At 39.8% G+C, this 22,069-nt stretch overlaps 1 protein-coding gene across 3 annotated transcripts in view; it reads left to right on the forward strand.

Annotated features, from left to right (window-relative positions):
• Positions 1-22,069, forward strand: part of RBM33 (RNA binding motif protein 33) — a 114,759-nt gene that overhangs the window by 46,978 nt on the left and 45,712 nt on the right. For 2 of the 3 annotated variants that reach the window (XM_069462373.1, XM_069462374.1), the window contains 3 exons: positions 4,061-4,269; positions 8,290-8,542; positions 13,755-13,813. In XM_069462373.1, coding sequence (XP_069318474.1) covers positions 4,061-4,269; positions 8,290-8,542; positions 13,755-13,813 — 521 coding nt within the window. Of the gene's footprint in view, positions 1-4,060; positions 4,270-8,256; positions 8,543-13,754; positions 13,814-22,069 lie in introns of all 3 variants that reach the window. The other variant, XM_069462372.1, reaches the window with a different exon arrangement.

Consider the following 22,069-nt stretch of genomic DNA (forward strand, 5'->3'; position numbering starts at 1 on the left):
GAGTCTGTGTTTACCCTGACGACCATGCCGCCAAGGTGAAAGTCCACTGTGGGTCCAGCGGCAAGTCCGCAGCGAAGACAAAGGTGATTACGGTGGAAATGAAAGTAGAAATAACTAAGCTTTGGGAGAAAGGCCAGACTCCACCATTCACTGGGACAGCACTAGGCTTCGGTCACTCGACTGTCGGGACAGTTATAAAGTGGGAATAATGGACGTGTGACAGGCAGTGCTCCAGTGACAGCGTCAGTTATTACTAAGCAGCATAGCAGATGATTAATTATTGAAATGGAAAAGTTATTGATTTGGTTAGAATATAAAAATAAGCATAACATTCCTATTAGCCTAGCATTGGTGCAACATTAGGTGAGTGTTAACCTTTAATGTCTTTTTTTTAAAAAATTTCTTCTATCTCCTATCTAAACTTTTTGTATGAGTTTATTTTTTGTGTTCTGTTTGTTGGAACTGAAAGAGCACAATCATTTCTGTAATTTATTATTACAGTACAGGAGTGTTATTTTTATTATTACAGTGTTACAATGTATTATTATTACCACATATGAGCCATTATAGTGTTATAATTATTTTTATTACCGTATATGTGCTGTTCATCAGGGATCCTAGTTACATACAAATCCAACCTAAAGACATTCTCAGGAACATATCTCTTCTGTAATCTGGGGACCACTTATACCTTTTGGCTGGCTCACACCTGTAATGCCAGCACTTTGGGAGGCGAAGGTGGGAAGATTGCTTGAGCCCAGGAATTCAAGACCAGCCTGAACAACATAGTGAGACCCCATCTCTACAAAAAATAGAAAAATTAGCTGGGCATGGTGGCCCACACCTGTAGTCTTAGTGTGGAGGCTGAGGAGGGAGGATGGCTTGAGCCCAGGAGTTTGAAGTTGCAGTGAGCTATGATGATGCCACTGCACTGTAGCCCGGGCAATGGAGTGATACCCTGTCTCAAACAAAGAGAAGTACTTTTCTCTGGTTGTATTTGTGAACTCTAAGCTTAGTGTTTGGAAACATGAGTTTTCCAGTAATTGCAAAGTTAGTACTATTCCCAAAACAGAAAAGCGTTTTTCTGTCCATCAGATGGTTGGTTTCCTAAAACAGTGAGCACCTTTATTACCGTTAGCACCTCCCCAAATAAAAGATTAATATTACATATGAGGAAAATGTTTATGGAAAAAGAGGATGCTACAGTGTTTGGTAAACAAGAAATTTGCAAAAACTTTTACCTATCAGTTTATTTGTGTGCTCCTAGTGATCAAAATATCAGTTTCAGGTTCTGTATAGACATAATTGTATTTATTTGATTGTATAAAGCTGTTTTCTCCTCTCTGTAATGGCTCTAAAGTATCTTGCTACTAGAGTATATATGTCATCTCATATGGTATGTATTTTTTGACAAATGATGTCTTTTTAACATTTTGAATACAAATAAAAAACAACTTTTTTGTGATACCATTGATGAATGGTCAAGAATACTCTGTCCTTTCAAAAGAAGAATCACACAGTGCTCTGACATCCCTGAAAGTCTGCATGTGAAATAGTGAGTTCTCTTCAAAATCTAGGAAGGAGTTTTGGTTACTGTTGATCTTTTTTTACATTCAGGTACGTATAAAAGACATTCATACATGTGACTGTCTCCACAGTCAAGAAACCGAGTATACGATTTTGGGCTTTCATCGAGGTTAAGATCTTAATTGGTTAGGATTTTTGTCAACCAGGGTTCTGGAAATTAAACCTTACAGAAAAAGGTTTGAGTGACAATTTTCCGAGGGATGGCACAAAACTATGTAGGGGATAAATTAGTTCATTACATACAAAGGATGCCATAGGGTGAGTGCGTAATTCCTCATGGATCCCAGTTGAGCAGGCTTGCTAGAGCGTATGTATATGTGTAAGGGAGTGATTTATTGTGAATGAAAATGCCCATAGCCATCCCTTAAATGCCCATAGCCAGGGTGTCACTGAGCAGGGAGCATCCCTCGAGTGTCAGGCCCGGAAGTCCAGAGCTGTTTGTTCTTTTGCTCTAGGAAGTGGTCCTCAGATTGTCTGTGAGAGCAGTGTAAGCCATAAATGAAAGACTGAATTTATTTCAGGGGCTTTTTAATTCATTATGTATGGATAGGTGTTCAGATTTTGTGTTATTCTAAGTTTCATTAGTATATGTTGAATTATTATTGTGTTTTTTTTTTTTTGCTTTAGTCTAAGGAACTGGCTTGTTATACCTACATAATATTTTCTTGAAATAATATCCTTAGTTAATTTCATTTAAGGCAAAGAATTTGTGAGAAAAATATTTTTTTTTATCTAGTGATAAACAGTTCAAAATTATTAATGCCATTAATGCCAGCAGTAGTTTACTCTCCTAGGTTTACACTGTGTTCCTTGTATTTGGAAGGTTTTTAAAAAGTGTTTGTTATTTTTAAAAAAAAAAATCTCAGACTATCATTTGTTATTTTTATTTTGCCTAAGTTGTGTGTTCTATAAGTATTTATTTCCAACTATCATAAGATTATTTATATGCAAATATATATATATATTTTAACATTTTGGAAATACAGTGTAAAACTTTGTTACATTGAGCCATATATCTCTTTGCTTTAGAGTCTGGACATAGTTCAGAAAACACTTAAAGGGAAATTAACATTTCAGTTGAAGTTACAAATGTAATTTCCATCCTGTCATATTTTGGTGACCTTTTGTGACAGCTTGTCTCAATTGGAGGAAAGCATTTTTACTTGCTGATTAAAGATGTCATTTGAAACCATTTTATTACTGAGGATAGCGAAATTAATCTTGACACTCAGAACCACTAGAAAAATAATTGCTGATTCACTGCATAAAATGTGTGTGTGAACCAATCATGTAGTCAAGATTAGAATAAAAGTCTGTGCTGGTTAAAAAGAGATTAAATTTTCTTTCAAATGGGATCTGGAGTCATTTGATGGGGAGGGGAACACCACAGTAACAATTTCAAGAAAATGAAATGTGGCTTAGAGATCTGGGAAGAGTTTGGAGGTGATGGTATTCAAGGTAGGAGGTAGACTCTGGTAATATTTAAAATTCACCCTTCACTGGAGAAGAAAACATGAGTCGCCTTCTCAGTAGTATTCAGTGCCATCTTTAGAAAATGTACGTTTATTAATGTAAGATATATTTTCATAATTTAGATATTATTGTAAAGTTGAGGGACCACATGTGGATACAATGTTTTTTTCCCTCCTAGGCCTTTAGAATAATGTTCCATATGAAGTTATGAAGTTTCTTAGGGCCAGAGCCCGTGCGTTCTGTATCCTTGAAGCGCAGGGCAGAGCAGTGAGCAGCTGGCGGCTGCTCCACAAATGTTTTTGCAGGAGTTTTTTCTTACGTGACTTTGCTGTCATCTGATATGGCTTCTGCATCAGACTGCATGCATATGTGAGATCTTTCTTCACAGAGTAAAGTTTTGTAAAAAACTAAATATGGATCTTTGAAATGAAATATTATTAAATGAATTTTTATTCTTTGTGAAATTACCTTTAATTATTCAACTTCAGAGTGAGTTCATTAATGTTTTGTTTTTAAATGACAGCAGTCAAGAATTTGTTTTTTAAATCTCTGTGCCATTGTGTACTAATAATGCTGGCTTTAATAAGAAAATCGTGCTGGTGTAGGACTGATGGAGATACCTCCTGACCCATGTTGTATACTTTCAGTGAGAGAGGAAATGCTAGCACAATGCCTAGCAGTTTAAGGGCAATGGTTACATTTAACCTCATCCCCTCTTTTTTAGCACATGTAAGTGGTCTCAAATGAAAACAATTTAAATTTATTGGTGATACTTGCATTTTATTACAAAGCAAGCCTGTCTTCGTTTAACAGATCTCACTAACGGGCAGTGAGTGTCGCCGGTTGTGTCACCCTTGCGACTGCTAGTTCAGTATTTACTGTGGGTGAAGCACGTACTGTTCCAGAGTTTCATTGTCACATATTTCTTTCCCGTTTGCTCCCCGTAAGTCTAGCTGGGGCTACTGGAAGGTATCTAATGCATATGCATCTTTTCAAATAGAGCTTTCAGCAGAGGCCAAAGCGGCATTACTTGAATTTGAAGAAAGAGAACGACAGCATAAACAGGGACGCTATGGCTCCAGGCGGGGAGGCCGGCGCGGAGGCCCGCTGATGTGTCGTGGCGTGGGGGACCAGAGGAGAGAGAGCAGCGAGAGAGGCAGGATGAAGGACCACAGACCCGCGCTGCTTCCCACACAGCCTCCCATCGTGGTAATTTGGGATTTTATCGTGGTCATCCTAGAACTTTAAAACAAATGAAAGTGTGCTTTTGTGGGTGTGCTGTTGTATGTTGATCTCTTCTGAGTCTGAAATTAAAGTTTTGTAATAGGAGTTATGACTGAAATTTCTGCTTCATAGTCTACATGCGATGTCTACATAGTCTTAGAAATTCAGTCCTCCACTCACCTGGTAGGAAGAAGTGACCCTGCACCATGACTACTCCAGAGGGCGGGCTGAGGTGCGACCTGCTGCCCTCCAATGACGGGAGCCGCAGTGGAGCCTCTGCAGAGGGGCTTCTCCTGAGTGCACTGCATGTAGAATACTGAATTTATTGCAGGATTTAGGCTCTAGTTGTTTATTTTATAAAAATATTTTTTCCTTTATACTTTTTACCATAGTTTTTTTCTTATATAGCAATTTCTCATAATCACCATATCCTATCCATAAAAATTTTTCATAATTTAGGAACAAAGCATGTATTTGTAATTTCAACCGAATTAGAATTTCCTCAGTATTTCAAAGTGGGACATCTCAGAAGCAAAGACAGAGGAATTGTGATTTTTTTTTGTTGTTGTTGTTCTTTTAGTTAAGCTTTGAGATTTTATGGCTTTTTCCTTCAGAAGTCAACCTTCAAAGAAAAATGTATTTAATACAAATGTGTCCACTATGTCTGTCCCTCTTACATTTTTATCTAAATTGAGGGAGAAACCAAACTTCACCTCTGTGTAGAAATGTCATATTTTAGGAGGCATCTGTTTGTGAAATAACAAAGTAGAAAAGATGATTTTTGTTTTGGCGTGAGAATTCCTGTTTTGATGTAAAGGAAGGGAAGAAGAGTAGCTGGGCCGATTATATGATAGCGTGCAGAATTTGATGGCATTAGTAACCATTGTTTGCTTACACAACTGTGTTGTTCTTAAACATGTCTGACAGCAAAAAGGCTAGCCCTTTCGTTTCTTTCTTTTTCTTTTCTTTTTTTTTTTTTTTCCTTCCCTGTCCTCTATCCCCGCCCCAAGCCTATACTTGCCACTCAACGAACAGCCAATTCAGTTGTTTTGGCCTCCTTGGGGAAAGCAACCACACACGAGACCATTTTTTGTGTGACTGTGTCTCTGTGGTCCTGGGAAGGTCACTGAACTCTGTCTTTATCCGCAAAGAGAGGGAGGACGTGTCGCCTACCTCCTTAAGACAGCTGAACTGAGAGAATGTGTGAACGTTTTACAAACATCATAGAAGCGTCAGTTGGCCTGAATCTGACATGATGTATCTCTGGATTAAACGTGGCTAATCTGAACTGGTAGAACTACCTGAATGAGGAGTAAACCAGAGAGCTGCCCTGACCGAGTCCAGCACAGCTTTGGACTGAGAGCCACAGTCTGATCTTTGCTAGTCAGTGGTCAAAGGTCAGGGCCCTCTGAAATGAACTTACTTTGCCCCCAGCTGTGTTCTCTCCCAGATCACACCACCCTCTGTCACACGCACTGTCCACCCCAGAGCTGTTCTGGCCCCTTGCTCGTCACCCGCTCAGTTCTGGAAAGAACGTTCTTGGCTCATGTCTCTGCTTCTACCCATTTCCTCCTGGGTTGGTTCCGTTCTTTCCACTGTCCCGAGTTGTGCTCTCAGAGGTGCCCCTGACCTTTGTCAGATACCACACTCTGGGGCCGTGGGCATCCTGGGCATCTCCTTTTTCTTGTGCAGCTCTTTCTCAGGTGTATAAGATTTTAGTTATACTGTCCTGTCTTCTAGAATGGTCCTTTTTTCTCTCCTTTGATCTTCCCTTTCTTTCTTTATTTTTTAATTTAAATGTCTGTTTTCACTTGACAAATAACAGTTGCATATATTTATGGGATACAATATGATGTTATAATATGTATACATTGTGGAATGATTGGATCAAGCTAATTAATATATCAGTTACCTTATTTTTTATATTGAGAATATTTAAAATCTGCTCTTCTAGCAGTTTTTAAATACTTTTTCTTTAATTGCATTGTTTTTCCAGGTTTTGTTCTTAGTCCTGCTTTTGGACATTGCTCTCACCTGGCAGCGGTACCCTTGCTGTCGTCTGGCATCTTTGTGCGAGTCTTGGTTTCCAGCCTCACCTCTTTCCAGCTGTAGTAGCTCCCTTTTCCCACCTGCCGTTGTGTCTCTCCACATGCATGTGTCACAGGCCTTGAACGTCACTTGTTTATACAAACACGTGACCTTTTTAAAAAAAAAACGCCGTTGTGTTCTTGAATTAATGACCATGCATTGTGGACATTCTCAGTTCAATTAAAATTGAACTTGGGTGTCCCTGTGTTGGTGAATGTGCTGGCCATGGCGAGCAAGATAGACGGGATCCCTGCTCTGATGTGCACGTTACAAACATGATGAGTTAGAGAAGGGAACATGCTGGATTCTGGGAGCCTGGGTGCCAGCGCATTTGGGCTGCTACTGGAATCTTTGGAAAAGTCCTCCCTGAGGAAGGGCAGGTGGGCCAAGGCCGTACTCAGTCTAGTCTGAAAATTCTCATTGTTCCTCTGCTGTGTCATCTTGTTCTCCATCAGGCTGTGGCCATTTCTGTCACCCGACTCTTGCCGTAGCCTGTTAGATGGTCTGTCTGCTCCCATCTCCTTTCCCTAGTCCACCTCACACAGTGCTCTGTGTGAACATCCTCCTGCCAAAGAGACCCTCAGGGATCCCTGTTCTACACATTGTGTATGGCGTGATAACAGATCATCTACTTGGAACTCAGAAACCCTCCATAATTTGGCATCATCCAAGGGAAAACGACTTGTTAAATCACATGGCTGAATTACTAGTGTTCTACTTACTGCTCGTTAGCCTTAAATCCCACGGTGCCAGGTAACATTCCCAGCACCCCACAGCCCCGCTCGTGTCTCAGGGAGTTCAGCTTCTGGTTCACAGCCAGTCTTCAACACTCATCCCCTCTGAATAAATGCAGAAGTGACCCTTCCAGTGCCTGCCTCTGGGGTCGTTAGCTCTGCGGCCAGTCTGATTAGTGGTTAAAGCAAAACCTGTGGCGTCAGAGTGCCTGAATTCCAGTTCCAGCCCTTCTGCTTTCCTGCTACTTGATCTTGGAAAAGGAGATTGATAAATACGATCCACTTTATAGGATTGTTGGGAGTTAGGTCAGCTACTTCTGTACTGACCTTACAGTAGGCACTCCAAATGTGGGAGGGCTCATACCTGGCAGCTGTTGCTGTTGCTGGTTTCCTTCTCTCTAGTGCCTGGTTGACACTAGACTGTCTTGAGTGTCACTTCACCCTTGCCTTCTTTCCTCCTCTTTTTAATACTTGGCTGAAGCCACTCTGGTGTCCTAGTTTACCAAGCAGGTGGGTCTCTGCTGCCCTGCTTCTTTTGGGATATCCGTCCCTCACTGTGTGGCCTCTGTCTCCTTTTTCTGTATTGCCGAGTTCAGACGCCACCTTGTCACAGAAGCTTCCCCCTGTGCCCTGATGAAGTCCACCTCCTTCTGGTCCACCTCCTCTCCTGATGGAGTCCACCTCCACCTGTCCTGTCCTCCTGCCTGGGCTCTGTAGCAGGTTCCCGATGTGTGTTCCACCTTTACTCCCGGAGTTCCTGGAGGGGGGGGATCAGGGCTGCCGGCAGGGAGGGCCCAGGAGGGCCCAGGATACCTTCTGCTCTGGGATAATGCTTTGTTCAGTGTGGCAGTTTTGTTTGCTGAACGGGAATGTTTTCTTTTCAAAATTCATGCTGAGTGTTTTGGGACTGTCATTTTTTTTCACTCCTTTCCTTGAGATTGACTCAGTTGTGAGACAGTAGCCCTCGTTGTGAATGGGTAGAACAGATTATTTATCCTGCTCTTTTTGTACAAGTTGTTTCTATGAGCTACTTCTAAAATTGTAACTTTGAAAATTGAGTCAATGTAAATTTATAACATGACAGCATTCTTTTACTTTCCTTTTAAATGCTGATTTCTGTGATTTTTTTTCTTTTTTGTGTGATTTTTAGACTCACTCTCCAAGATTGATTCCTCCTCCGCAGCCACAGCCTCCCCCACCGCCGCCGCCGCCTCCTCAGCAGCAGCCAATCAGAAGTCTGTTCCAGCAGCAGCAGCTCCAGCCGCTGCTGCCCCTGCAGCATCCGCACCACCCCTCCCCGCCGCAGGGGATGCACATGCCCCCCCAGATGGAGACCCCAAGAATAATGATGACCCCTCCTCCTGTGACCCCGCAGCAGCCCAAGAACATACACATCAACCCACACTTCAAAGGGACGGTGGTGACTCCCGTTCAAGGTACGCGTTTTCTTTTGCTGTTGGGAGATCATTTATTGACAGGCTTTGACGGTGTTCTGCTCAAACAGAAGTTGGATGGTAATTGTTGGGAGGAAGTGGGCTTGAGGGAAAGTTTTTATTTTAAGGTAAGAAAGGTAACATTGCACACTTACAGGAGAGAGCTAGTTGAGAAGGGAAAAAAAATCACTGATGCAGATGAGACTTGTCTTGGCGGGGACCGTGTGCACAGAGGCGGGATTGCGAGACAGGGGAGCGGGGTGTCCTCTGCAGCTGGGGCAGACGGCTGAGACCTGGGCATGGGGAGGGTAGGTGGAGGAGTGTGGTGTCAGTTCTTTCCTGACACTTAAGTTTTCTCAGGGAGTAGCAAGCAGTTGGAGTGGGGAGGTGGGAGGCCGTGTTGAAGTTCTGAACAGAGAAGCTACGGAGTCATCCTCGAGAGGAGCTGAAGGGCAGCCGTGCCCCCGCATAGCAGGTTGAGCACTGGAGGATTATGGTCCTGGGTTTGAAGCAGGACCAGCCTGTGTGGTTGTGCGTCTCTCCACCTGTGTTCACCTACAGGTAGTAGGTGTGGAATGGACAGTGGGATTATGAGGAAGCAGTGGGGGGCCATGCCTCTGATGATGGACCGTGAGGGTAAGGCAGATGCAGGTGGAGAGGGGACCCGGGGCTGGGGGCAGTCACGGAGAGCCCTGGAGAGTCGAAGGACTGTTTGAATCTGGGTCCTGGAGGGAGTGAGGTGGGAAGGTAGAAGGCAGTGCAGAGAATCGGGCTGCGTGGAGGTGGCGGAGACAAGGGTGGCAGTCGTTGGTAAGATGGCCACGAGAAATGAAGGCCGAGTTGGCACGGACCCCAGAGGCAGGCACTGGAAGGGTCACTTCTGCATTTATTCAGAGGGGATGAGTGTTGAAGACCGGCTGTGAACCAGAAGCTGAACTCCCTGAGACACAAGCGGGGCTGTGGGGTGCTGGGAGATGTTACCTGGCACCGTGGGATTTAAGGCTGGGGTCCGGAGTCAGCAACGAGATCCAGAAGGAGCCCACCCACCTCCAGCCCCTTGGCGAGAAGGCTGTGGGAGAAGGACAGCTGCTCGTCGGAGGGCCCCAGGGGAGAGCAAGAAGGGTCCAGCGCTGAGGGATGTCATGGATTCTACCGATGGACTGGGGACTTGTTATTCCAAAGGATATATGGTAGAGAGATTTTGGAAGTTGAGAAAAGCCGAAGATAGGACTTCGAGTGTGGGAGATGGTCAGTGGCCTGGGACTCGGCCTGGTTCCCTCTGATGCTAACGTACAGGGTCAGAAGCATTATGAAGTTGTCCTGCAGCCTTGGAGTGGGGGCTGTGATGGGACAGGCTGGCCTGGAGTGGGAGGTTAGGGACTCTCCTTGACAGGGTCTGTGGGTCAGCACTGGGAGACCACTCTTTCAGGCCACTTGGCACGGCAGAGAAACATGAGGTTGTGAAGCACGATGGCTCCTCTTTCGGGTCTTCCTAAGCCCTTCTGACTGACTCTGTGGCGTGTCCCTGTGTGCAGTGACAGCTCTTCCTGCCCGGGCCCTCACCGTCTTCCGTGGCCCTGAGCGTGTGGGATCAGCACGGCGTCTGTCTCCCTCGGTGGCTGTGCACCTAGTGAACAAGTGAACGCTCGCCTGCTGGAACGGGAAGGGTGGCTCTCTTTAAGTTAGTCCTTTGCATGTTATCTACAGTTGTTGCCCTAAACTTGGAGCTGCAGTCAATCTAATTTGTCAGAATGATTGTACTTCTGGCGGCGTTATTGTTATTGTGTATTTCCTTATAAAATTTAGTGGAAAACTGGCCGTCGGTAAGATGAACAGATTTTTTTTGGCTTGACAAAAGTAAGGTAGTATTAGAGCTGCAGAGTGGTAAAGCTGTAAGGAAACCCTAACATATCCGTTAGGCATGAAAATGTAAACTCTAAAGCCAGCTAGATTTTTTCCACCGTGAAGCCGGGAGATTCAGTGCCACATGTTCCTTCTCTTTAATATACCTCTGACCTTCAGCGCTTGGTACAGTGACCCTGGGGAGAGGGAAAATTGTCCTTGCTGGGTACAGATAGGCAACTCTTTTGAAGCAATTGTTTATTTGGTAGTAAGTGAATGAGCTTATGTAAGAAATCCCCGGTTCCTCGAGAGAGGCTGAATATCAAGATGTCTCCTGTACATATAAGATATTTATCACAGATTAAACCAGTGATTCTTAGAGCCGCACGCAGATGAAACGTACATTCAAAAACCTTTTTTAAAAAAATTAACAACATGGACATCTTTTCCTGATGGCACATATTCTCTTTTTGAGGATGAAGAGTGTTCTGTTATATTGTTATTTATTTAAAGCCAGTTTTTATGGAAATTTAACTTGTTTCCAGATTTTCACTATAGCAGTTATTGTGACGAATTGAAAACTTAATCTTAGTCCATAAAACGTATGGTACAACAAGGATATAACTAATTAAGTATAAAATATTCAAGTTTAAGGTTCAGCTAGACTGGTCTGTGACATCACAAGTTTTAAATTCTCCCCTGCTCACAGTGGTGCAGGGAGGCAGTTGGGCGGCCTCGTCCTCCTGCCTGGAGACCCAGCGCCCGCGAGCCCGTCTGGGAGAGCGTGCACACAGACGCCCACACGTTCTGACCCGCGGGCGGCTTCTCCCTGGGCCGGGCCAGGTCGTGCTCTGCCCCGTCACCTTGTCCTCAGCTGCTCTCTTTTGTCCACTGTTACTCTCTTTCTCTTCTGTCTCTTCCGTCGTTTTTCACACAGGTCCCCCTCCCCCCCAAGAGAAAAATGGAAATTACCAGCTCATCAGAGGCTTCTGTGTAAGAAATCCATTCTTTACCATCACGTTGTTTCCCAGAGGCCCTACCTCAACTTCCCGCTCTCATTCTCCCGGTTAAAGAGGCTTAACATTTCTGTCTTTTTTTTTTTTTTTTTTTTTTGAGACAGAGTCTCACTCTGTTGCCCAAGCTAGAGTGAGTGCCGTGGCGTCAGCCTAGCTCACAGCAACCTCAAACTCCTGGGCTTAAGCGATCCTACTGCCTCAGCCTCCCGAGTAGCTGGGACTACAGGCATGCGCCACCATGCCCGGCTAATTTTTTGTATATATATATTTTAGTTGTCCATATAATTTCTTTCTATTTTTAGTAGAGATGGGGTCTCGCTCTTGCTCAGGCTGGTCTCGAACTCCTGAGCTCAAACGATCCACCCACCTCGGCCTCCCAGAGTGCTAGGATTACAGGCGTGAGCCACCACGCCCGGCCCATTTCTGTCTTTTATTGTATTGGAATTATTTGATAGATATTGACATTTACATTCTAAGGTAATGTAAAGTAGTACATATGATTAAGTTCTTAAAAATCTGGGTATTTTATATTTGGTACTTAATCTTAAAAAGTATGTGTTTATATTGTTTAATATGTAGTTTTTTTCTTTCTCACGTTCATTGTAATCTTCTGAGGTTAGAGATATTCTGGTTTTGTCTGTCTCCACAGTCTAATATTTAGCTTCAGATACATAATTGATGTACAACTAGCTGTATTGAATCGAAGGGGTAGATTCTATTTTATATGAAGTCTTGCAAGTTGACCCACTCTAGTTTTAAAATTTTGATTCGTTGGATTAGTCTCTCAAGGGAGGGATGGACTTCTGCCATTTTTACATCTTGTAAAAGTAGGTTTTTCTCAGTCACATTTTGTGTTTTTCTATGGCCCTACTACCCTGAACACGCCTGATCTTGTCTGACATTTTGTTTCATCAAGCAGTGACACAGGCCCATATATTCTGTTGCTTGAAATTAAACCTTTGGAATTATGATGTTAATTGTAAGGCTTAATGTATGGAATTCCTTGAGTAATTATAGTAAATAAAAAATAGCTTATACTAACATTCTATTTTTAAGGTAATTTTGATTAACTCCTAAGGTGTATCATCTTTATATTTCTCATTTACCAGAATCTTCTTAAAAACATGCTGCTAAATTATAAACTTCACCTGACATGTATTAGTTTGCCAGGGCTGTCATAACAAAGTGCCATAGCCCTGGGTCTTAAACAACAGAAATTTATTTTCTCACAGTTCTGGAGGCCACAAGGCTAAGATCAGGCTGTGGGCAGGGCTGGTTCCTTCTGAGGCCTCTCTGCTGGGCTGTAGATGGCCACCTTCTTGTGTCTTCACATGGTCTTCCCTCTGTGTGCACACTTGTCTGTGTCTGAATTTCCCCTTCTTATGGGGACACCAGCCAGGTTGGATTATGGCCTACCATGAAGACCTCATTTGACTGTAACGACCTCTTTTAAAGACCTTATCTCTCTTTTAAAGACCTTATCTCCAAATGCGGTCACATTCAGAGGTACTAGGGCTTAGCTTCAACACACTAATTTGTGTGAGGGTCTGGGGGAGACACAATTCAGCCCGTAACACCTGAGGAAGTGAGAGCTTCTTAGGTGCATCTGCCAGCACATTTTAATGAGAAATATAGCCAGCACTTAAGTGGTGGGTTTTTTTTTTTTTTTCCAAAATCAAGATCAGTAAGTTTTAAAGAGCTTAGGCATGACTGATTTAGCCCTAAAATGTGAAACTAACATCTAGCTTCTTTCCTATTATGAAATATCTTTTTAAAAATGATTTGATTCCTTATTCTTCTGCTAGATTGGTGGAAGTTCTGCTTGTTTAAAACAAAAATAAACTACAAGTCTTGGCATAGTAGATTGTTCACTAGATTGTTGTTTGTAACATTCGTGGAGTTTGCTATTTGCCCCTCTCTGCCTGCCCCGTTTCCTGCTTCCCTCCTCTCTCTCTCGTGATTCTAGAGGATTTAAATTTAAATCTGTATATGATTGGGGTAGAAAAATATAACCGGGGTTCAATAGGCTGGGTAACCTGGATAGGGATGTGAAAACAAACTAGGTTTTTATTGTAGAGGAATACTATCTTCTTTTGTTGCAAGATGATTTTAATTGTAAATGGTAGTTCACTATTGAGATTTAAGCTTTGGCTGTGCTATTATTGTGTGCTGAAAAGAAGACTTCGGCTGTCTCCCTTTCTTCTATGAAATTGTTAAAATAGTTAAATACTTAGCTGAAGTGTTACATATGGTACACATGGCATATATTTTATATTAACTTTCATGCATTGTCTTCCTTTTCCAGTGGGTTTGGGTGTTGAGTGAAACTATGTGTAACGCCCGGTGTTTCCTTGCAGTGCCCTTACTGCCGGTCCCCAGCCAGCCGAGACCCGCGGTGGGACCCCAGAGATTCCCAGTGAGTAGCAGCTGCTCCTTCTGCTCTGAGAGGGATGAGCATACATTTACTAAGAAACATTAATATAGCAAATGCAAGGGGTTCCAGCCAAATATAATTTTAAGGATTTGTAAATATTGACTATAATCTCTGCAGTAGAAAATGTTTGTTAAAAGCTTAAGGTCAATGGATTTTTGAGAGTAGAATTAATTTTGTTTAACTGTAAAATTGTTGAATCAGGATCGTCAGTAGAATGTCTTTCATCTTAAAGAATATGAATTTTGATTTTATTATTGCCTTGTGTTAAGTGAGAGAGGGCTTTGCTTTATTAGAGTGTGTGTGTGTGTGTGTGTGTGTGGGCGTGGGCACGGGCACATGTGCATTCGTACATCCGTAGGTGTGTGTATGAAATTCCAGCAAATAAAAAGGAGATCTCTATTTGATTTTTAAAAGAACCTCCAAAGTCTTAATGAGCCATTGATTTTATTTTTAAAATGAAGGTTTTCACTTTAAAATATCTTTAAAAGAAAGCACACATTCCCTCTCCTTCCCTCCTTGCTCACTGCCCCCCTCATTTGTACATACACAGGCCTGCATACTTTGCTGTATTTTCCATAATTTTATCCATTCTTCTAAAATATTTTAGCTAGAAGAAAAATGTCCGTTAACTAGTTACATTTGTTTAAATATATACATTTTCATTCTGTTTGAATTTTTGGTTTGATTAGTAGTTCGTTCATGGTTTTATTAAATGAGTGAGTACATGGTCTTTTTAAAAAGTGTGGGAAAAAAATGTACGAGGCCACAAAATTGTAACGTGATTTTTATGTAAAGCAGAGATAGTCCTATTTGGCTAAAGAATCTGATTTTCAGGAAATACTCAAATGGCCTGCTTGACTGTTTAACTTGGATACTTCAGTGGATAACATTTATATATGGCATTTAGTAGAAAGGTTTAAATGAAGGATGTGAGTGTATAATCAGGTGATTATTCAAAAAAAATTAATATTGGATTTAAGGTTCAGAGTATTTTTTAGAAACTTCTTTGATTTGTAGTTATTATTTATTAATTATAATCTGATTTCTGAAGCTAGTTCTTTTTTATTTCATTTCCTTATATTTAGCTAATTTGTTCTTTAGCTTACTTACCAAGTTCTAAAAATTATTTTTACAAATTTAAGTAATATTAAGTACCAATCTCTATTCAAAGCACTTGTCTAAAAAACTAAGTTTTATTAATTGCATTACTCACGATAAGCATGTATGGTTTTAGTCATTAAATATATTTCTTGTGGTGGTGTTTATCTGCTAGTTATTGTAAAACACAAACATTTTAAGTACTTTTTGTTTTGTCTCAGAATTGAACATCTGTTAAAATCATTCTTGGACCTATTTTCATGTTTTATTTGTATTCTGGGGATAAAATTTGATGTGAAAAGTAAGTTATAGTTTAAGAAATTAACATAAAGCAATGTTTTATGTAATTAATGTTTTTGTAAAAATGTGTTTACTAATAGAGAAATTAGAATAGTCACTTGAAATTTTCATTTACTTTTATTTTCAATTGTACAGATGTAATTATCTGATACTAGAAGGAAAATCTCAAAATACTTTGAGGATATCACAAGAGGATAATAAAATTTTTGTGAGAAATTGGATTTATTTTTAAGTTACGGTAAATATTATTGAATTGCAAGGCATATGGAATTGGAAAAGTTTGTGCAAGGCATGTTTTATTTTTGAGTTGGGAAGTGTTTGTGGGTGATAGGAAGTGGTGGGGCTAGAAATTAGTATGTGTGTGATGTAATTTGAGAAATGTTCTCTTCAGGTCAAGTATTTACCACTATTCAGCACTTAACCTTTCTTTAAGCCCCAGATGCTGGAGTTACAGTGAAGTTGTGGTATAGAAAATGTTGTGCTCTACTTATTTCTGTAAATTATTCTCCCTTATAGAAAATAATCAAATGTGGAATCTATTTTTAAAAAATTACAGTAGAGGTATCCTGTTTTTAAAAGGTCCATCAAAGCTTTGTTGGGGAGGCTATCTCCTATCATTTTACTTGTAAGCCAGAGCTTTGTTGACTAAAATTATTCTTTTTCTACTACTAGATTAAACTTGGTTGCTATGAATGCGAATTTAATTTTGTAAACATCTAATGAGGATCCCCTTAATGCCACGTGCTCTGTGTAGTGCTACTTCCTAAACTGTAAAATGAACCAGCGTAATTAAATGAAGCCTCACTTATATCTTGAAGCTAATTTTCACTTGAGTAAAATTAAAAGTAGTGAAGACAGTATCGTGGTGGCTTAAAGCCCTTTGGAGATTTCTTATATATGGCTGGATGCTCTTCATTTTCTATAGTTGGGGTTCAGTCAGTATTCTCTAAACTAAATCTTGCTTTATAAAATGACTGCACACAAACACATTCAAGTTAGGAAGCCTAACTTCACATTCATCCCAGAGTCAGTCTGAATCAGTGTACTTCCGTGGTACACAAAAGTAAATTTGAATTCAGAAATGTATGCACCAGTTTACATGAAATTTGCAAATGAGCAAATCAAGAAGGTTCACTGTGATCTTCCTTTCTCTCCGCTTAGGACCCTTTAAAGGCATTCTCATTGCTCCTAACATCTTGCCACTTAACAGGAGTCCTACATATAGAATGAGTAGTGTAGAGAAAGGGTGTATATTTTCATTTTTATATTTTTTACTTCTTTTTGTTGTTTTGAAGACTACATATGTGAATTTGCATAGTAGAATTACAGAATTGAGCTCTGTACCCAATTGACTAAAGAGTAAAAAAAGGCAGACCATAGACAGAAATACCACTAGTTTTCTAAATTTTAAAGGATGTATGATACATTCTTCTCTCTTCCCCAACAGTGGTAAACTTTTAAGAAAGTAGTTTTTTAAGAAAAAATTCAGTTTAACAATTTTATGAAAATGTTAGAAATACTTAGTATGTCTAGAAATTTTGCTAAGTGATAATACATCTAGTTTTTTAATTCAAAATCAACAGAACTCAAGGCAACTTAATATGAAACACTATTTTCGTAGTATGTAAAATTATTTTAAATTATTAAAAATTATTTTTAAAAATTCAAATCTTAGGCCAAAATTTGGTATTCTAGGCTATGCTTAATGTAGTAAGACTAATATTTTTATTTCCTGTTAATGAATAGCAGAGAATTTAATAAACAATTTTTAAAATAAAGATTTGAATGTCAAAATGATAAATGTCTTAAGGAAAGGATTCTTATTTTTGATCATTTTGGAAAAATTGCTTTATCTCTTGGTACTTGAGCCACCGGTTCTTTGCACTCGGATGGCGTTTTGTCCCCTAGTCACTCATTTAAGGAATTCCGTGAAGCACTTTGTGATTTAGGCTTCCATCTAAAAATTGGATTCATGTACTTAATTTTAGTTACAGCTGTTAGTGCAGAACTCTGAAACATTTTTTTCTCACTCAAGCCTTTATTCCTACTGACCATTTTATTTTTTCAAATCAGAATTATGAATCTGTTTTTGCAATTATAAAACATATCTCATTGATGGCATAGCAGAGAATGAGTATTTTTCACACTCATGTTCATGTCAGAATATTAATCTTCCAAATGTAAAATATGTCTCATTATTTGAGTTGTGAATACGTACTTGCACGAGCTAATGGGCACGTTCCTGTGTGAGTGATGTGCCGCTGCTTTGGCCCCTCACTCCGTCCGGTTTTTCTCTCTGGCTTCCTGCTCTCCACTAATCCACTCGCCGGGAGCATTTCTGTTCATGTCAGGACCTTTGAATGCAATTTCACAAAACATTGTGTTTTTTACCTTCAAATAAGGAAGTGGAAGAGGGAGGCTAGTTTGTTTCCCTTTTTGAAAGTAAGATTCTTTGTTTTTATTTGAATTCTATTTTTAATTCCAAATGTTCTATGTTTTACAAGTTAGTCTAATTGATTTCTCTTTCTACAAAGGCTATCCCTGATGTTTTTGTCATTGAAGTTGTAAATCCTTTTCTTATCCATAAGTATATTTTCTAGTCATCTATTTGTCCTCAAAGAGATTTGTATTGTTTTTAATGTTTGCCCACTTAAAAAGGCAACACAAAAATGTCAATTGTTGGAATAAAGTATCACTTAGAGATTTTGCCAAACTAATTTGTTTTCATTTTCAGTGCAGCTGCTATTTTTAAGCTTATATGTATCTCCCAAGTAACTCAACATTTTAAAGATTCTTGACCTACGGTATTTTAAAACCTATTTAGTCCTTTGATTTTGTGTTTGTGTGTTGGGTAAATGATGATATTTTGTATCAGGTAATTTGGCTACTGAATAATTTCTTAGTGGTCTTTGTTTAAATTAAAAATGAACTATACTTTTAAGTTTAAATTCGTCTTCCTAGCAATTACATTATTACTTTGACCCAGCAAATGAAATTTGCATCTGTGTTTACTCTGCAGTTACAGCACATCACAGGTAGTTTGGACTGCGATGTGGTGCGTGGTATCAGGTGGTGGTGATTGACACTTCCTGGATATGTCTTCTACGCCATTTCATGCAAATCATGTTTGATGAGGCTGCTGCATCAAATCACATTTCTTTCTGATTATAGCCCTTGCAAGACGAGAATCCAGACTTTATTCCTTCCAGGAAAGAAAATCTCGCTTTTGAATGCTTACTGTTTTTACAACATGCCGCAATGCCTTGTAATTATTAGCACTTAAGGAAGAAATGATGGGCATTTTCTCTTACCAGATCTATAAGTAGTAACAGACGAATGTGGTAGGAGATCCTTCTAGCTGTCACACATTGTCAGGCTTGCAAGGAAAGAATGCAGTTTAAAATGCAGGTGACATAATACCCAACATCCTCCACTTGCTAGTGGGTTTCTGATTAATCGTGATTATCATACATTATCATACCATCAAATTTAATCATATCAATGAATTCCCATCTGCATTAGTAACAGGAGCAGCTAAACACTGTGGTAACAGCTATTAAAGAAGGTGGTTTATCAAATTCAGTAACCCTTTAACTGGACTTGCTGTTCTGTCAGCATGCATTGCATGTGTTGGGTAGAGATAGGGCTGGGTTAACACATTAACTGCCATGTGAGTTGTATTTAACTCACGCTAGTTTGAGCCTGGGGCCTAGTGAAGCATACATAACGCACATGTCTCTTCACCTTGGGAGCCACAAGAACTATTTTTCAAGTTGTACATAACTCACATACAGAAAACAATAAAAAATAACAAATATTTAATTAAATTAGAAAGAATCATTTTGTTTTCAAAGCTTTTATTCTGTTTTCATAATAAAGCACTGTGGCCCCAAGGAAAAAAAATTTTTTTCTAGTGTGGCAGTCAGCGTGTTAAAGTCCACACTAATAACTCAAAGGCCAGGGCATACTCATTGAAATCATATAAAATTGGTTTCTTGTAGAATAACTGTTAGAGCCATTCAGCTACTTTGTAAAAACTGCTTTTTAAAGTGTGTGGTAAACTGCAGTTGACCCTTGAACAATACAGGTTTGAACTGGGCGGGCCCAATAATATGTGGATTCTTTTCAAGCAAACACCAGTAGGAGCTATACAGTATCCTAGGGATGCAAAACCGCATTTACAGAGGGCAAAGTTTTTGTATGCTGAGGTCCTGACATGAGCATCCTCAGGGTTTGTGTGTACTCAGGGGCCCTGGAGCCAATCCCCGAGGATACTGAACAACAATTGTATTCAGTTTAATGGCTAAGTAAATCCATTACGTTGACGCGAACACTTTTATACATTCTTTTCAGATACATAGTGTGGCATATACAGACTTAAACTCAAGTACAGTTTGCCCGTCTGCAGTTTATTAATTTTGCCTATGAAATGTTGGACACTAACACAAAGTTTCACTCTTGGAACTCCTCTCTGTGCCAAGAAAATCTCTGATGTTTCTAGTGATGTGTCCTGCTAAGCACAGCAGTTTTTTTTGTTTGTTTGTTTTATTTTGTTTTAATATTTATTTTCTCAGGAGTCTTTGACGGCCCATACTTCTGTTACATTAGTTTTACATAAACTTTGAGAAAGGTCCCATTTTATTGTAAAGCATCAAAAAGCAAATCTTCCAAAAGAAGAATTTTTTTGACTTTGAAAATTTAGTCCTTTTGGTGTGTGGGTCTGTGACTGTTGCCTGCTGAGGGTGGGGAGCAGTTCTGCCCCCGAGATCCCACGCCGCGCCCGTGCTCGGTTCCTTCCTCTGCCCGCGTGTTTCCTGGTCCTGTAATTTTGTCATTTAAGGGGGATCACACAGCACGTTTCACTTGGAGTCTGGCCTCTCTCTCGTAGCATAACGAATTTGAGATCTACCCGTTTTGTCGCACCAGTTGGTGGTTTGTCCTCTTGTATTGCAAGTGGTGTTCCCGTATATGGATGTGGCACAGCTGCTTGTCCAGTCGCTGGGTGGACGTTTGTGTTGTTTCCAGTCTTTGCTGTAGCCATTTGTGTACAGCTTTTTGTGTGAACATTAAGTTTTCAGTAAATGCCTGGGAGTGGGATTGTGGGTCGTATGGTAAGTGTATTCACAGATTAGAATTTTGAGACAGACTATATGTTTTCATTTGATATAGCTAATACTTAGTGCTTTGCTTTTTTAATCGGTTCTTTTTTTTTTTTTTTTTTTTTTGAGGAAGTACAGTCTTCCTAGAGCCTTTATTGTTGAAGATCGGTGGTAAATAAAAAAAGTGAGTTATTACTAGTGTCCAGGTTTTGCTCAGAGCTTGTGTTCAGCATCCTTGTGGAGCCAAAGGTATCACTATTTTCTCCATTTTACAAATGGGGAGGCTGAGTCTTAGATTAAATTACTTAAGTTCCTATAAGGGTGCAGAAAGTAGGACCAGGACCAAGGTAGTCTGTATCTAAAGTCCATTCTCTTAATTCTCATGCTGTACCCGCTCCCTGAATATTAAATTGCACCTCAGTAGACTGAGTACAAAAACTGGAATCCCGTAAGTTGAATCACAATGTAAGACCCTGGCCCTCACTAAAGACTGAAGGGAAATTTACTACGGCAGGGCCAGTCATTGGGTCAGGTGTTTGTGGGGAGCTGGTGGGGTGGGGTCATGCAGGAATAAAGAGTTTTTCCTTTTATGAAAGCATGTAAATAATCTTTGTAGGTTCATCATAAGCAGTATTTTGGACTAAAGAAAAATTTTTTTTTTTTAGCTTGTGGGTGCTCTTGTTTCACTGCCTGAACCAATAACATTATCTTAATGTATTTAAGTTTTGTGTGGTGGTTTAATCCCCCAGTATGAAACCTAGTTCTTGGCACTGGGTATATGCTTCTTTAAAATGTTTAGAATGCATCTATATAAAAGTACCTTCTAGGAAAATGAATGTAGGTATTTGGACAAGGCACAACCTGATAGAAAAAAATCTATGGAGAATACGGAAATAAGAGGATTAAAACATTGTGATAGAAGGCTGTAATTTTAATCATGTTAGGGGTCACTAGTGGTCTTTATTCTTTGAATTGAACCCATTTAATCAATTAACTGAGAGGTGTTCTTAAGTGTCGGTTTCTTATATAGTTCTTTGCATTTTAAGTGAGATTAATAAAGGAAAACATGTTGTATGGAAAGGTTGTAATTTATTGAAAGATTCATGAAGTTTCAATGACATTGTTAAGGGTATTTAATTAGTCTTATTAAAATATACTGACTGACCCTTTTAGGGAAGCTGATAAGTCACATAATAGCTGTTAGAGCCTTTTTATTCTTGGCTTTATATGATTAACTTTGTGCTAAGCAATTTATGCAAAGTTTTTCATCTTTTTTTTTTAAACCAAAGTTATCAGTTTTTACTGAATAGGATTAGTATAGATAACATCATGTAATTAACAAGAGATGCAAAAAAGTGAAAGTACAATTGGTATAAGAATTTTATGAGAAAGAATGATAATTTCTTACCTTGGATTTTCAAAGGGATATGAAGAAAAGCAAAATAGAGCAATTATTTGAAAGGATTAAAGTTGTCTTTTCTTTCAAAAGGTAGAATTACGTTAGTACTAAAAGTTCTGTTAAGTGAGGTATTCACAACTCACTAACAGTTTTAAAATAATTCTGCATTTGACAGAGGGAATTGTTAATGCATTCTCCTTTATTCCCGTGAAATGATAGAAGTTAATAAAGGAATGATCACGTCAAGAGAACCTCTCATGCAGTGAGTGTCAGACTTTGGAGCCATGTCTTACATAGCTTTGCCTGCAGACAGATTCGTCTCAGCAGGAGCAGCATGCTAGG

Source organism: Eulemur rufifrons, chromosome 29 (genome assembly GCF_041146395.1).
Source record: "Eulemur rufifrons isolate Redbay chromosome 29, OSU_ERuf_1, whole genome shotgun sequence".
NCBI lineage: Eukaryota > Metazoa > Chordata > Mammalia > Primates > Lemuridae > Eulemur > Eulemur rufifrons.